Source organism: Marmota marmota, unplaced genomic scaffold (assembly GCF_001458135.2).
Source record: "Marmota marmota marmota unplaced genomic scaffold, marMar, whole genome shotgun sequence".
Classification (NCBI taxonomy): Eukaryota; Metazoa; Chordata; class Mammalia; order Rodentia; family Sciuridae; genus Marmota; species Marmota marmota.
In genome coordinates this window covers 1,485,828-1,499,973 of record NW_025999894.1, presented here as the reverse complement: position 1 = coordinate 1,499,973, position 14,146 = coordinate 1,485,828, and the positions used below count along the sequence as shown (strand labels likewise).

Sequence of the window (14,146 nt, the reverse complement as noted above, 5' to 3'; positions counted from 1 at the left end):
GGGGCCTAGGGGGGAAGTGGAATCATTGGAGGCAGGCCCCTGAAGAGGATATAGAGACCCTGGCCCCTTCTCTGCCTCGCTCAGCTTCAAGTGCCAGTCTGGAGATGAACAGCTTGCCAGGACGTGCCGCCTCACTGCAGGCCCAAATGTGATGTGGCCCATCAGTCACGGACAGACGCCCCTGAAGCTGTGCCAAAATAAACCTTTCTTCTTTTTAAATTGATCCCCTCAGGCATTTCATTACTGTAACAGAAAGCTGCCTGCCATTCTGCCAGGGTCTTGGGATTCCCCACACCCACCCTTGGGGCAGCAGTGACCCTCCCCTTCCTGGTCCCCCCCACCCCATCTGAGAGTCCCAGCTCCTTCCCTCCTTCTGTCTTTGGCACCACATCTGCTTTGCCAAGGGCAGCGGTCCTGTTTTCCAACATGGTTGTGAATTTTAAATGTGTCTTCTCTCTCCTTTGGAGGGATTTGGAACGATGATAGCAGGACGCTGCAGTGAGTCACTCTGCCACTCGATGGCTTTCCGTGGGTTGGACACCGTGGCCGTCCTGGTGTCTGCTGACCGGCTCTGTGCTGTAGCTTTGGAATTGAACAGGACCCGGGCTCCATTTTCTCCCCCATTGGTTTTCACAAATTTCAATGAGCCTCTCTTTACCTTGCATCGAAGTCACTGGGAAGATTCATGACATCCTAATGCATCTGGCAAATGCACGGTGTCAGGTCCCTTTCTCCTCCCCTCCACCCTCTTTCCCTCCCATTAGATGCTGGTCACCTCCCTCCCTAGAGTCGGTGGGAAGTCAGTGGTTCCAGCAACGACTATTGTAGGAGGTCAGAAGATGGGGGGGGGGGCCTGTAGGGACGTCCTGCAGGAAGACAGCAGAGGACAGACCTTGAGGTAGGACAGGAGAGAAAGGGAGGGGGGTTGCAGGCTGGGGGCTGGGTGGGCATGATGGGTGCTAAACAATAGGGTGCTTTGTTTAGTCAGAGGGCGGGGACTCAAATGCCACCAGGAGGCTGGGAGGTGGCACCAATGTGTGAATGGGGCTGGGGACTAATCCTAGAGGAGGGTGTAGAGTAAAAGGCTCTGCTCATGGCTCACCACCAACGATAGCCAGCCGTTCCTGGGCCGGGTCTCCTGAGGGCTGGTAGCAGGAGGGTATAAAAAATACCATTAAGAAGACCCTGCAAGCCAATAAGACATGTCAGAGCCACCAGTTTGTAACCTGGTTTGTATGGAGAGCCTCATACAGGCACGGTGGGATCCAGCCACAGAGGGTGGACGCTGCCCCACAGCAGGGACCCGTGAGGTCTTTGAGCACCTGCAATCCCCCTTCACAGAGCCAGCCGGACCTCAGCCTAAGCCTCCGTCCGGAGGCTGAAACCAAGAGCCCCCATAGCTCTTGGTTCTTGGATGAGGTAACCGCAGTGATTCATCCATCGGCTGGGACAAGAGTAGCTGAGGTCCTCAGGCCTTGCCCATGGGAGCTTCCAGAAGGTGCATGGGATCAGAAAGGAATGCTGCTGGTTGGAAACAACAGGATGGAGCCAGAACACAGGGCAGGTCTAATCTAGGCATTGACTACAGGCTCCAGGGAACCAAAGAGGCGACCTCACCCCCGCCCCCCCATCCCTGGGGGTGGGGGAGGCAGGAAGGGCGCCATGCAGTTAGACGGGTCTCTGGTGCCCTCCAGTGGACATATCTGTGAATTGCAGCTCCCTCACCACGGCCTGATCATTAGCCTTGTTTCAGGAAAGAAAGAAAATTTAACCAGCCTCAGAAACTTAGATGAGATCCTTGGATTTTGCATGACAGGCTACATCTCCTCTGTGCTGCTTCTCTTTAAATTCTAAGTAGCCTAATTGTGACTGGCCTCCTGTGGACCGCAGCCTGTGAGTCCCAGCTAGCTTTTAGCCAAATCTAATCGATGACTCCTTGCCCCACATACACCCAAATTGCCAGCAGGACAGAAACATTCTCTGGACAGGTAATTTGCTTGCTATTTCTATGTGTTTCTATCCTTAAGAGTTTATTATGTGGACTGGGGGGNCATCTACAAATAACTGTCCCTTGTTAACGATCACTAATCACCGTTGCCTCAAAAATGGAAACTAAAGCCAGGCATGGCGGTGTGCACACTTGTCATCCCAGCAACTTAGGAGGATTGCAAGTTTGAGGCCAACCTTGGCAACTGAGCGAGACCCTATCTCAGAGCAGGGGATGTGGCCCAGGGGTTAAGTGCCCTTGGTGCAAAAAAAAAAGACAACTAACCCCAACTTGGAATCCTTCCATTTAAAGTGGTCTTTTTTTGGTCTATCTTATATTTTTTTGCGGGGGAAGCATCAGGTCTATCAAAGCCCCCATTCCTACCGGCTAATATCCCCTTGATTTTCTGTGGATTATTTTTTTTTCCCTGCCATGGTGACAGTAAATCCTGGCCATGTCACCTGGTTGAGGGACCTGCTCTCATGTCTGGCTCCAGCTCCTGTCTGTTCCCAGATTTTGCAGCAGCCCTCACCCCAGGTCACTCTTTGGGGATCGGCCACCAGGGCTCCAGCCAGCACCTATATCCTCTGCACCCCTCCACAGGCTGGCAGTAACTTCTGCTGTCATGAAGGAAAAAGGGTCCAAAGGCTCTTCCTTGGGCTCACGTTCTTAGCAGCCCCCGTGTCACATGGATTCCGCCCCCTCAACTGGGTGACTGGAGGCCACCCCAACCAGCTGAGCCCTACCCTCCTGGCTTCTCAGCATGGCCCAGCTCTGGCTGAATCCTCCCCACCTGGCCTATAGTTTCTGCTGCAAGCCAAGCACCTGAGCACCCACTTCAGATGGAGGCCCAGTTCCAGAATCAGGCCCTGCCTCCAGGGCACCTGAGCCCTGAGAGAGTACCAGATCGGAGGTCACAAGAGGAGCCCCAGAGCATGGCCGTCTGGGCTGAAGTCCTGGTTGCATGACTAACTAGCCCCGGGTCCTTAGTCTACCCTCTTAGTCATGCAGAGATGGCTCAGATCTGGATGGAATGAGCTCAGCTTCCAGAGTGTGGTTTGGGGGTCCTGGATGCAGCATATCAGCCTCTGGAACAGAACTGAGTGCTGAGGAGTTGACTATTGCTGTAGTGATGTCGGGGATGTCTCAATTAACAGGCAAACGGTGACCCAGAAGAAACCACCCTGTCTCTCTGCCCTAAAACCCCTGGCTTGTACAGCGAGCATGCATGGGCCCATGCCACCCGCAAGTCCCACTGCGGGCTCTCATCTGCACCTTTGACATTCCAGCCACCAGCGTCAGGCCATGGCTGGGTGCCAGGCGGCACTCTGAGGGACTTCCTGATGTTTCCATGTTACAGTCAAAAAGACACCAAGGAGGCTCAGGCAAGGGAGGGGGTCCCGAGGCCTGTTTGTTTGGAGGCCATGACTGCACATCTTTTTTTAAAAAATACTTATTTTTTTAGTTGTAGGTGGACACAACACCTTTATTTTATTTTTATGTGGTGCTGAGGATCGAACCCAGTGCCTCACGCATGCTAGGCAAGCGCTCAACCTCTGAGCCAAAGCCCCAGCCCTTGCTTGAACATCTTGTAGGTGGTCCTGGTCTAGCCCACATGGCAAGCTGCCTCTTCCTCCTCCTCCTCCGCTCTGCAACTGTGAGTTAGACAAAACCACAGCTCCCTGTGCTGGACTGTACCGAAGCCTCTCTCCCTAGCATCTAGAGACCTCGTGAAGAAGGTCAAACCATTGCAGAGGACCGTGCCCACCCACCTAAGACTCCAACCACAAACCCCGAGGGCTTAGAAAGGTTGTGTGGTACAGGTCAGGGGAGTGGCTCAGTGGTAGAGAGCTCACCTAGCATGTGCAAGGACCTGGGTTCCATCCCCAGGGCTACAAAAATAAGAAGTGCCATTGGTGACGTCCCACACCTGTGGGGCCTGACACAAGATGCACCCAGCCAAATGCCATGGTGCTCACAGTGTTCATCCTTTGTCCTGCCATATCTCACCCAACACCTGTGCATCTGGATGCTTTGACCCAAATGCTGCAAGCAAATATCACTTGGAAACTGTCCTCCCAGGTTGCAGTATGAGTCTCTGTAGTGCCTGCTCTGATCTGTAGCCTGGGTCTTCAAAGGACTTGGACATGCTGGGGGGGGGGGAATGTCTTGACTTTATACCAGTCACCGCGTCTCGACGAGCCTCAAGCAGTGAGGCTGTTAGGCACAGATCAAAGCCCTTGTCACAGATCCTGCTACTGCAGTTGCCACTAATATGACCACTCATCCTTCTGGCCCTTTCTGTGATGCTTCTGCTGTGGCTGAGGAGCCCAGCTGGTGGCTCCGGGCATGGAGCCTGGGTTGGAGATGCTGGTGTCGGCTGCTCTGCCGTGGGGAAGAGTTCGCCAGCCAAAGGGAAACAGAAACGGAATGGAAAGCGAGACAGGGTCCAATGAACCAGGAAGGTGGAGAAAGTTCTGGACACGCTGCCTAGTCCCCTGCACCAAAGCACGCCTGGGCTCCCTGGGCACAAGCTTTGCTCACTAGCAAGCCTGAGCTGTATTTCTGACACGGGCATGTGGCAGTCTGGTGCCTGGCCAGGAGGCCTTTCCATTGGCAGACCTGTGATGGCGGCATGAGCCTGGAGAGGTGGGAGGAGGGCGTTAAGGACGCAGCCCCAGGCAGGGAGTGGGCAGTGCTTTTTACGGGGCAGGGAACAGCTGGGGAGCTGTGGCCTGTTCTGTCGTGAACTCGGGCCCCTTGTCCACAGAGGCTAGTGCTGAAGGGACTTGGCAAAAGAGCCACCAGATGCTGGGACCGGCTGGCTGCCTCCCAGAGCCTCCACGGTGTCACTGTACAAAGGAGGGGCCACCTGAGCCCAAGAGACCCACGCGCCATGGCAGCGGGGAGGGCTTCCTGCCTTTATTTGGTATCCCCAACAGGACGTGCACCCCGTGGAAGAAGTGCGCAGTCTTAAGTAAGGGGCAAGTGATGTCGTAACAGCTCAATAGTCGGCCAGCAATTCCGTGTGGCCTTCTGAGAGGGCAGGACACCCCACCGACGCTCCTTGTGCATGGGCGGTACTTCCACCAGACCAAGAAGTGGGACCTGAGTAGTGCAAAGGAGCCCCGCAGAGAGGAGGAAGGTGGCCCAGGCAGGAGGGCCCTGAGCCCTTTACACACCCTCCCTGCACCCGGCTGACCGAAGCAAAGGCCTGGGCCTTGAGGAAGCCCCAGGGTCTCTGCTGCCCCACACCCCGGGAAGTGGGATGCCTCTGTCACCTGCCAGGACCGAAAAGCAGAGGCAAGGTTCTCTCACACCCGTGAGTATGGCCCGGGCATCCCACCTGCCCCCTATACTACTGTCATGGCAGACTCCCCATCTTCTTCCCCCTAGGGGACGTGGCTCCTTCTAGGGGCTCCCATCCTAAAGTTCCTGAATATTTCCAATATTTCATTTTCTTCCATTTTTTTTTTTTCTTATTTTTTCAGTCCTGGGGATTGAGCCCAGGGCCTCATGCAAACTAGGCAAACACTCTTACCTCTGATCGACAAAACTTTTTCTTTTTCCCCCTTCCTTCTTTTGCAGTATTGGGGATTGATTCCAGGGACACTTTACCACTGAGCTACATCTCCAGCCTTTCTTTGAATTTTTTAAATTTTAAGACAGGGTCTCTTGGGGCTGGGGATGTGGCTCAAGCGGTAGCGCGCTCGCCTGGCCTGCGTGCGGCCCGGGTTCGATCCTCAGCACCACATACAAACAAAGATGTTGTGTCCGCCGAAAACTAAAAAATAAATATTAAAAAATTCCCTCTCTCTCTAAGACAGGGTCTCGGTGAGTTGTCCTGGCTGGCCTTGAACTTGTGATCCTCCTGCCTTGGCCTCCAGGGTAGCTGGGACTACAGGTGCATATGCCACTGCACCTGGCTTCCAGTTTTCAATGGGGTGAATCTCAATGTCTGACAAGAGCTGAGCCATCAAGAGGCCGGCCAGGTGTCCCCAAGGCAAGGACCAGTTGGTCTTGTCTCGAGGCAGATCCAAGCTCAGCTCCCCTGTGGGGAAGTGGACCCCTAAACTAGGTAAAATCCGACAAGACAGTGAAGCTTTGGGGTCCTGGCATGGGTCCCGGCAGCTGCGGGCACCCTGTTCTTCCTGGCACACTGTGGGCAGCAGCACCCAGCCGTGACAGTGTCCGACGCCCTGCATTTCTGGCCAGGCTGCACCTCCTGCCCCAGTCTCTCCTGCGGCCATCCTCCTCCTGTGCTCCAGCGACATGTCCCTGCAGCCGGGGGCTCTCCCCTCCCTCCCACCTAGACCTCAGTGGCACAGCCTGTGTAAGGGCCAACCCTGGAGCTGAGCTCTGGGGCCCCTCCTCCTGCTCCCGAGCTCCCCAGCACCTGGGCTTCCCCGACCACTTGTCCTCGTTAACAGCCAGCCACCTTGAGATGGCTCCGCGGGTGGGACTGCATTCGAAGCATCTTCTCCCCTGCAATTATTTCTCCTCCTTTAAACTGTAGCAGCTCAAGGGTCTGCACCTGGTTGGGTGACTCTAGCTGAGCAGAGAACAGACGCAGCAGCTGTGGGGTTGGGTTTTAAAACTCAGGGCCACGTTCATTTCCAAAGGATCGGGCTTCCGAGGAGTCAGCGTCCAGAAAGACTGGGAGCCCAACTTTCCTGCTGTAGCTTTTGTAAGGAATAGAAGAGCTGGGCCAGCCCAGCCCTGGACAAAAACCCCTGGGTTGCGAGAGAGGGAAAACAAACAGGGTTGCCCGCGAGGAGGGATTTCAGGCAGGAGAGGGGACCAGGCCACCCCTCTAGAAGGGGCCTCTGTTCCTCCCCGCTCACCCAGGGGCCAGTGGACACTGCTTTGCATGTCTCCAGCACAAAGATAAGGACTGCTGGAGACCACATGCAAGACCTGCAGGCTTCCCTGCGTGAAGTCCACCCTGGGCCTGGCTGCTCCCTGGGCAGGAGGAAGAGGAAAACACCAGACAGGGCTGAGGAAGCCACAGGCTTGTTCCTCTCTCTCAGTGGCAGAAAGAAGGCAAGTTGCTTTTTGCTCCCCAGGTTATGGTCACGGTGTTTTCAGGGCACGGCTGGCTGCACCTCATTCACTGCTGTGTCCTTGGGTTTAGCACAGAGTAGGTGCACGACAGCACGACAGACCCTCTCCACACCAAAGCCCTGAGGGCCAAGTCCAGGGGAAGGTGTTCTCACTGCTATGGCCAGAGGCTGCAAGGTCCTAGGCCGCCCAGGGCTGGAGGACCCCCCACCCCTCAACGAGGACTTGGCTGTAGGCAGCATGGAGAGGTGATGGGCAGGTGTGGAGGAAGACAGCTAAGTCCAGCCGCCAGGAAACACCAGAAAGTGACTCACCTTGTGTCACTGCAGTAGGGCATCTTGGGAGCAGCTGGGGAACTGGGCCTGCCTCTGAACCCTTAGGCCTGGTGGCTTCTGGAGCATGTGGCATAGCCCCAACATGTTACTGGTCAGAATGACCTGCCAAGCCCCTCCCTCGGTCCAAGGGCTAAAGCCCAGGTAGGGGCAGAGGCAGGGGCAAGCTGCCATGTGGCGCCATGGACAGCTGTGACTGGCCAAGCCCAGAGGGGCCCTTGCTCCCTCAGCTGGGGAGACGGGGCCCAAGCCATGAGACCCTGAGAGCCAGGAAGTCACAAAGCTCACCTGGCCCGGGGTGTGCCTTTCCTGCACTGCCTTCCTACCTGGCCTCGCTCCCCAGAGCAGCCCCGAAAGGCCTGTCCAGAGGGACAAATTAGGGGTGTGGACAACCTATGTTCTCTTTAAGGGCAAAGGCCCCCAAGGTTGTCACTTCCCAGGGGCTTAAGAGGAACAAAAGCCAAGGTTCTAACATCAGCTCCTGGGAGCTTGCAGGAACTTGGCCTTGGGAGGAGTAGGGCAGGGAACCCTGTACCCCACTGGGCGGGCCAGGAGGGGCAGAGGGCAGGTGTGGAGGGAGGGCCTGGCCAGGGCAGGTGTGGGTAGACCAAGGACACCCCCAAGGCTGTAGTTCTGCCACCATCAGGGTCGTCCTACCTTGAATCCCACGAGGTCACCTAAGGAGGCCCAGCACGGGAGCAGCTGTACCCCTCCTCTGCCCCTCGTGAGCACGTGGGACCCCCGACACACGGCATCAACAGGGCTCCCTCGGGGCCAGACGCCAGAGGATCGTGGGGCAGGGGCTACAGGAGGCCACAGCTCAGGCCATATGTGAACAGCATTTATTTCTCGTTTGTTCTGCAAACGTTCAAGCCTACTGACTCTCCTGGGCTGAGTGGGACCCGGGGACAGGGGAGTGAGACACTTCGGAGCTGGTCACAGGCACGGCCAGTGCTGTCTCCTAGGACGGAGCCTGGTGGCCCCTGGAACCCACTGAGTATCTGCTAAGTACACGTGGGGTCACTTGGAGAGGCCAGGTGGGACGCGGGGTGCCATGGCTGAGGCGGTGAGGGGCTCATGCCCACCGGGAAGCACCTTGGCGGTCACGTTCCTGGCACTCTTTGCCGATGGGCTGCAGACCCTGGAACCTGTGTACCCCTGATGCCTCGGGGAACTTACCAAGAGGGTAGAGAGGGCCTCTGAAGAGTGGCTTGTGACTCCTCACCTGGCAGCTAAGGGCCAGTGCCTGAGGTCAGCCCAAACTGCCTTGTCCAAGGCTCCAGGGGGCCCAGCCCTGCCCCAAGATCAGGTTAAGGCCTGGCAGGGCCGGGGAAGGGAAGGGCCGTGCAGCAGGAGGTCATCGTAACCCAGACATCTGGGAGGGGGGCCCCCCAGCACAGCACTGTCCCCATGGTCCCACTGGCCCTGAGCTGGGAGCCCTGAGATCAGGGCCCCGTGGAGGAGCCCGAAGCATAGTCCAGCTCAGTGGGGCCGCTTGCTGTCCAGAATGGCCTTCCAGTCGTCTGCCCACGAGTGCAGCCTGCGGCTGGGGGGCTGCAGCTGCAGATGCTGGTTGTGGCAGGACGTGAAGAGAACGTGCTCCCAGGTGGGGTGTGGCTCTGCCCCTGTGGGCGAGAAAGTAACAGCTCAGTTCAGAGGACCCCAGGGCGCAGCCGGGGACCAAATCCTGAGTATCCTCAAGCGGGCAGCATGCCTCGAATGACTCAGTTTCCTCTCCTGTAAGGGGTGCTTGCACAAGAGCCTGCCATAGGACGACTGAGGACCCAATAAGGCACCTCACGCCAGACACCTGGTGCAGCGCGTGGTAAGCGCTCGACTCATCACTGAGACAGTGTTCTGCATCAGACCTGCCGGGGGAGGGTCTGCGCTGAGCCAGGTGTCCAGCCTGCCCTGCTCTCTCTGTGCCCAGCCACCCAGCGCTGGCCTGTGGGGGAGGAACAGGCAGGCAGCTGTTGGCCAAGGGCCCCTTGAGCTTCCATCCTTCTGTCCACACGGGTGCTGCTGGTGGATCTGCCCCTTCAGGTTATGTCCCCCACCAGCTCCTTCCCACAGGCCTCCTCCTGCTCCAAGTGGCCTCTGGGCTCCTGGAGGTCACAGCCCCCATGGGCAATTGTGACCCTGGGTCTCCCTGGGAAACCACATGGTTGGGAGGGGCTGGTGAATGCACCCATGGACCTCCGGACACAGTGACTGGTAAAGAGATGGACATGTTTTCCAAACCAGTTCCAAAAGCCATTAGGAAAAGAAAAAGTCTCTTCCTATTGGGGGTGTCCAAAAGAGCAGCCCACGACCCTAAACTACTGACGACTAAAACCAAGAGACCACCCTGCCCGCAGATGCTGGCAAGACCAGGCCTGGGCAGGGCCCGGAGAGCAGGAGGCTGACTCAGCTGGGCCCGAGGCGCTCCTATCCCACCCTCTCAGCTACGTGAACCAATAATTTGTCCTCTTCTTTCAAAAATCAGGTTTATTGTTTCATTTGGGGGAGGGGGGCATCTATAAGCAAAAGGGACAAGTGCAATTCCAAAACACCTTCAGCCAGAGAAACCATGTTCTGCTTGCCTGACATACATTAGGCTCAGTCCAGATTACTTCTGAGAGAGAAAAAAAAAAAATGTGTGTTTTGGGGTCGGTGGGGGGCATGAACTAATAACAAAGATTTAACAATCAGAGCCAGGTCCTCGCTTTCCATGAGGAAGGAGGCAAGGCTTTGGAGATGCGAGGTGACTCCCCAAGGCCACCCAGCAAATGAGGCCTAAACCTGGAGACTGATCCCAACCCCAGGAGTCCCCAGGAGGCAGCTCAGTGTGGGCTGCACAGTGGACACCTGACACGCTCCTGCGGACAGCGTAGGCAAGCAGGGACAAGGAGGCAGCTGAGGGTGACCACTGTGGAGAAGGAAGACGTGAGTCCCAAGGCCGGCCCACCCGCGCCTTCCCTGCCATAGGCCACTTGCCTGTGATGTCCGGTCGGTCGTCTATGAGGATGTCAGCGGAGACCACCGTCTTGTCCCTGGTCAGCACAATCTGCTCCAGAAAGTCGGGACCGAAGTGCTTCTCGACCCAGGCATACTGGAGGCGAACGGTGAGGGAGGAGAGCAAAGTGACATCAGGCAGCTCTGGGGCAGTAAAGGCCCTTCCCAAGGGCGGGGGACAGCTTAGGACCTCAGCACTAAGAAGAAAAGGGGCTGACACCAGGGGCCAGCTCTCAGAAGCTCTATGCAGGAGGGACAAGATGACCGAGGATGCTGGCGCTTGGGGGCCATGTGTCCCTTGTCCACACTCTGTAGTCAGAATGCAGCAGGGCTGTGACACAAACAGACCCAGTGTCTCCAGGGCTACATGCCCCCACAAAGGACAGCCATGTTGGCCAGCACCATCCTCCACAGGTCCTCCAACCTCCCGGACATGCCTGAGAAAGACAAAAGGCAGCTCTGCCCTCGGGGAGCTTCTAGCGGGTTGGGGTTCAGGCCAGGTGCATTCAGACCGTCAGTGGCAGAACACTGTAAGGGTCACAGAGAAGCCGTCCGAGGGGCCGGGAGAAGCCACAGGGGCTCCTGACCTCCACCCAAGTGCAAAGGGTGAGCACTTGAAGCAGCTGCTGTTCCGGGTGCTGAGGAAGATGGAGCAGGAGTCCGCAGGGATGCAGGACAGGGAAAGCTAAAGTGCTGGGTGTGATGACTGCCCCCACTCATGGGGCAGGGAAAGACTCGGGCCTGGCAAGCCACACGCACCCTGGCCACGGTGGGCTCTGCGCAGGCCTTTCTGTTTCCTGGTACCCCTCGATTTCCCTCAGGGGCGTGCCCTCCCACCACCCAGCGAAGCCCAAGCACAGCCACCCGGCTCCCTGGGAACATCCTGAGTGAGCAATCCCAGGCCAGCGGCCCAGCTCTGCCCAGCTCACACTGTCTAGCCACCTGGACAGCTGACATCCTCCTAGATTTCTGCACCTCAGCTCACACACGACTAGGGGTTTGGGCCAGTGGGAGGTCGAAACAGAAGGAGGGCAGGAGAGGGCACGCCTCCCCCCAGAGCTGCTGTGAACAGATACCACAAGTTGCAACAGCTACACGGCGCCGGTGGCTTGGGCCGAGGGAGCCCCGAGCTGCAGAGACAGTGCAGTGTGGCAGCTGCCGTCCTGTTGCAGACACTCGGGCTCAGTCCCCGCCCTCTTGGGGACCCCAGAGCCCCTTGAGTAAAATAAGGGTGGCTGTCCTCTGGCCAGAAGGATAGTGTGCTAGGCCTCCCCAGAGCCCTAGAAATTCAGCACATCCAGGGCCTTGCCACGGGCAGCCGCCGCTGACCCTCCACCCCAGCCACCATGGCGCTCTGTGATCTGCAGGGATCAGGGCAGGTTCTGCAGAGATGGGAGCAGGTACCTGCCCCGCGCAGCCCAGCTTTGCCTCTCTCCCTGTGTGCCCCNAGGTGACACCACGCTGGGGGAAGCAGGTAGGTCACTGGGTAGGTCCTTCTCCTCCCTGGCCCAAGTCCTCTTTCTGTGCTCCTGGATGCCCTGGGCGGAGAAGCTTTCCTCTGCCAAGCCCTCCCATCCCCATGTTCTACCTCATCTCAGGCCCAAAGGGATGGAGCTGGACTCGGTCCATGGAAACCATGAGCCAAAACAGACCTTTTTCCCTCTAACTTGTTCTTGCCAGGGATTTTGGTCCCAGGAACAAAAGGGCTGACTCAAATGCGGTGAGAGCCCTGTTTTCACCAACCCATCTGTGGAGACGGTCACTTTTATTCTGTTTTGTTCATTTTCACTGCGTCACGGCCACGGGCTTGGATGCAGTGTGAAGGTCAAATTGTCATCAAAGTTTCCAGTCACATATAAGCTCCATCTTGTGACGCATTCTGTGCTTCTCTCCTCTTGGGCCCGGGGCCCGTCCGCAGGCCACAAGTAGAGAGAGCCACTCTGCATAAAGGGCTGACTTAGATGACACACCACAGTGGTGGACAGATTCTGAGGCTCAGAGAGGGCTAGTGACTTGCTGAGGGTCACGTGAGTGGCAGAGCCCAGTGTGGCCCCAGGTCTGTGGCCCTGGAGCCCTCACCGCCATGCTCTCCTGCCCTGAGACTGGAAGAGAGAGTTCAGGTTTCCTGAGCCTCAAGGATCACAGCCGTGACCACTAGAGCTGCTGCTTCTAAAGACACAAGGCTGCTCCTGTGTCTCCGAGTCTCTTCCTCAGGAGGCTGCGCAGTCCATGCCCAGTAACAGGGAGCAGGACGGACCTCCCTGGTGCACGCCTGTCCCAGCACTGCACCTGCACAGAGCACGTGCTCAAGAAAGGAACTTTTGGCCTTACTCCAAGTCTGCCGTCCTAAGTGCCCTTACCCATCCCAAGGTTCCGATGACACTTGAGTCATGGGACCACGGGAAACCTGTTGAGCCTCCAAAGACAGTCTCCATGGGATGCTGTGGGTCTGACTGAATCAAAGTCAATCTATGAGGGACGCTGCTATAGTTTATATCTGAAGTGTCACTCAAAGGTCCATGTGGGTAAAGGCTTAGTCCTCAAGGTGGCACTTGGAAATTTTGAGAGGTGGGGCCCAGGAGCATGACTTTGGGTGACTGGGGGCCCTTGCAAAGGACCTGGCTAATTCCTTGCTTTCTGTTGCTCCCTGGTCACAAGGTAAGAGGGTTTGTTCCACCACATGCTTCCCCCAGGACATGCGGCCCAGAGCCACAGGCCGGCCACTCACGGATGGAAACCTCCAAAACTGGGAGTCCAGGTAAAACCTTTCTTTTAATAATTTGGTTTATCGCAGGTGTTTATTATAATGATGGAAACCTGACCTAGGCAGACTATTTAGAGTAATGCCAGGTATACAGAAAGAAATAAATGAATGTTATCATTACATCTGAACTTCAATAGCCTCCAATAATTTACAAAGAAATAACCAGGCTATCAATTTAGCAACATGGATGAATACAAGGCTGATACACAAAAAATCACTTATATTTGTATTCACCTGGAGATTGCAAAAATAAAAAAAAAAGCTATTTACGATAGCATAAAAAATTAAATAGGCTGAACTTATGCACTTAAAACTGGTAAAGATGGTAACTTTTATGTTATATGTATTTAACACTAAGATTTTTCTAAGGAAAAATTGTGTTCAGTGTAATAAGAATTGTGATGCATTATGTCATGCATTTAAAAAAATAAAAGCAATTTAAAAAAAGATTTTCTAAGCAAAAAATAAAAATAGGCTTTATGCCAAAAATCCCCAATGTGAAATAAAGAAAAAAATCAACAAAATATGAGTGATACCAGTACCATGAAAACTATAAGATATTGCTGAGAGAAATTAAAATCTAAATTAATGAAGCACTGCGTGTGTGTTCATTCAGGATCAGAAGGTTTTGTTAAGCTATGTAACTACAATGCTACCGTAATCTAATTCCCACCAGGCTGTCTACAGAAATGGACATATCAGTTCTAAAATTTATACAGAAATATAAAGGATCTAAAATAGCCAAAATAAGTTTTTTAAAAATTTTTGTAGTTGTAGATGGACAGAATGCTTTTGTTTATTTTTATGTGGTGCTAAGGGTCAAACCCAGTGCCTCACAAATGCTAGGCAAGCACTCCGCCACTGAGCTACAATCTGAGCCCCCAAATAAAATTTTTGATAACTTTATTTTATTTATATTTTTTATGAGGATCAAACCCAGTGCCTCACATGTGCTAGGCAAGCGCTCTACCACTGAGCCACAACCCCAGCTCCCAAAATAAATATTTT

General features: G+C 55.3%; 1 protein-coding gene across 1 annotated transcript in view; it reads right to left on the bottom strand.

Annotated features, from left to right (window-relative positions):
- Window positions 1-8,200: 8,200 nt before the first annotated feature.
- The window catches only part of Nt5m (5',3'-nucleotidase, mitochondrial), a 31,364-nt gene continuing 25,418 nt past the window's right edge, over window positions 8,201-14,146 (bottom strand). The window contains exons 4-5 of the mRNA XM_015503461.2: window positions 10,357-10,471; window positions 8,201-9,005 (exon numbers count right to left, since the gene is read on the bottom strand). Of these exons, the coding sequence (XP_015358947.1) occupies window positions 8,863-9,005; window positions 10,357-10,471 (258 nt within the window). The 3' untranslated portion in view covers window positions 8,201-8,862. The remainder of the gene's footprint in view (window positions 9,006-10,356; window positions 10,472-14,146) is intronic.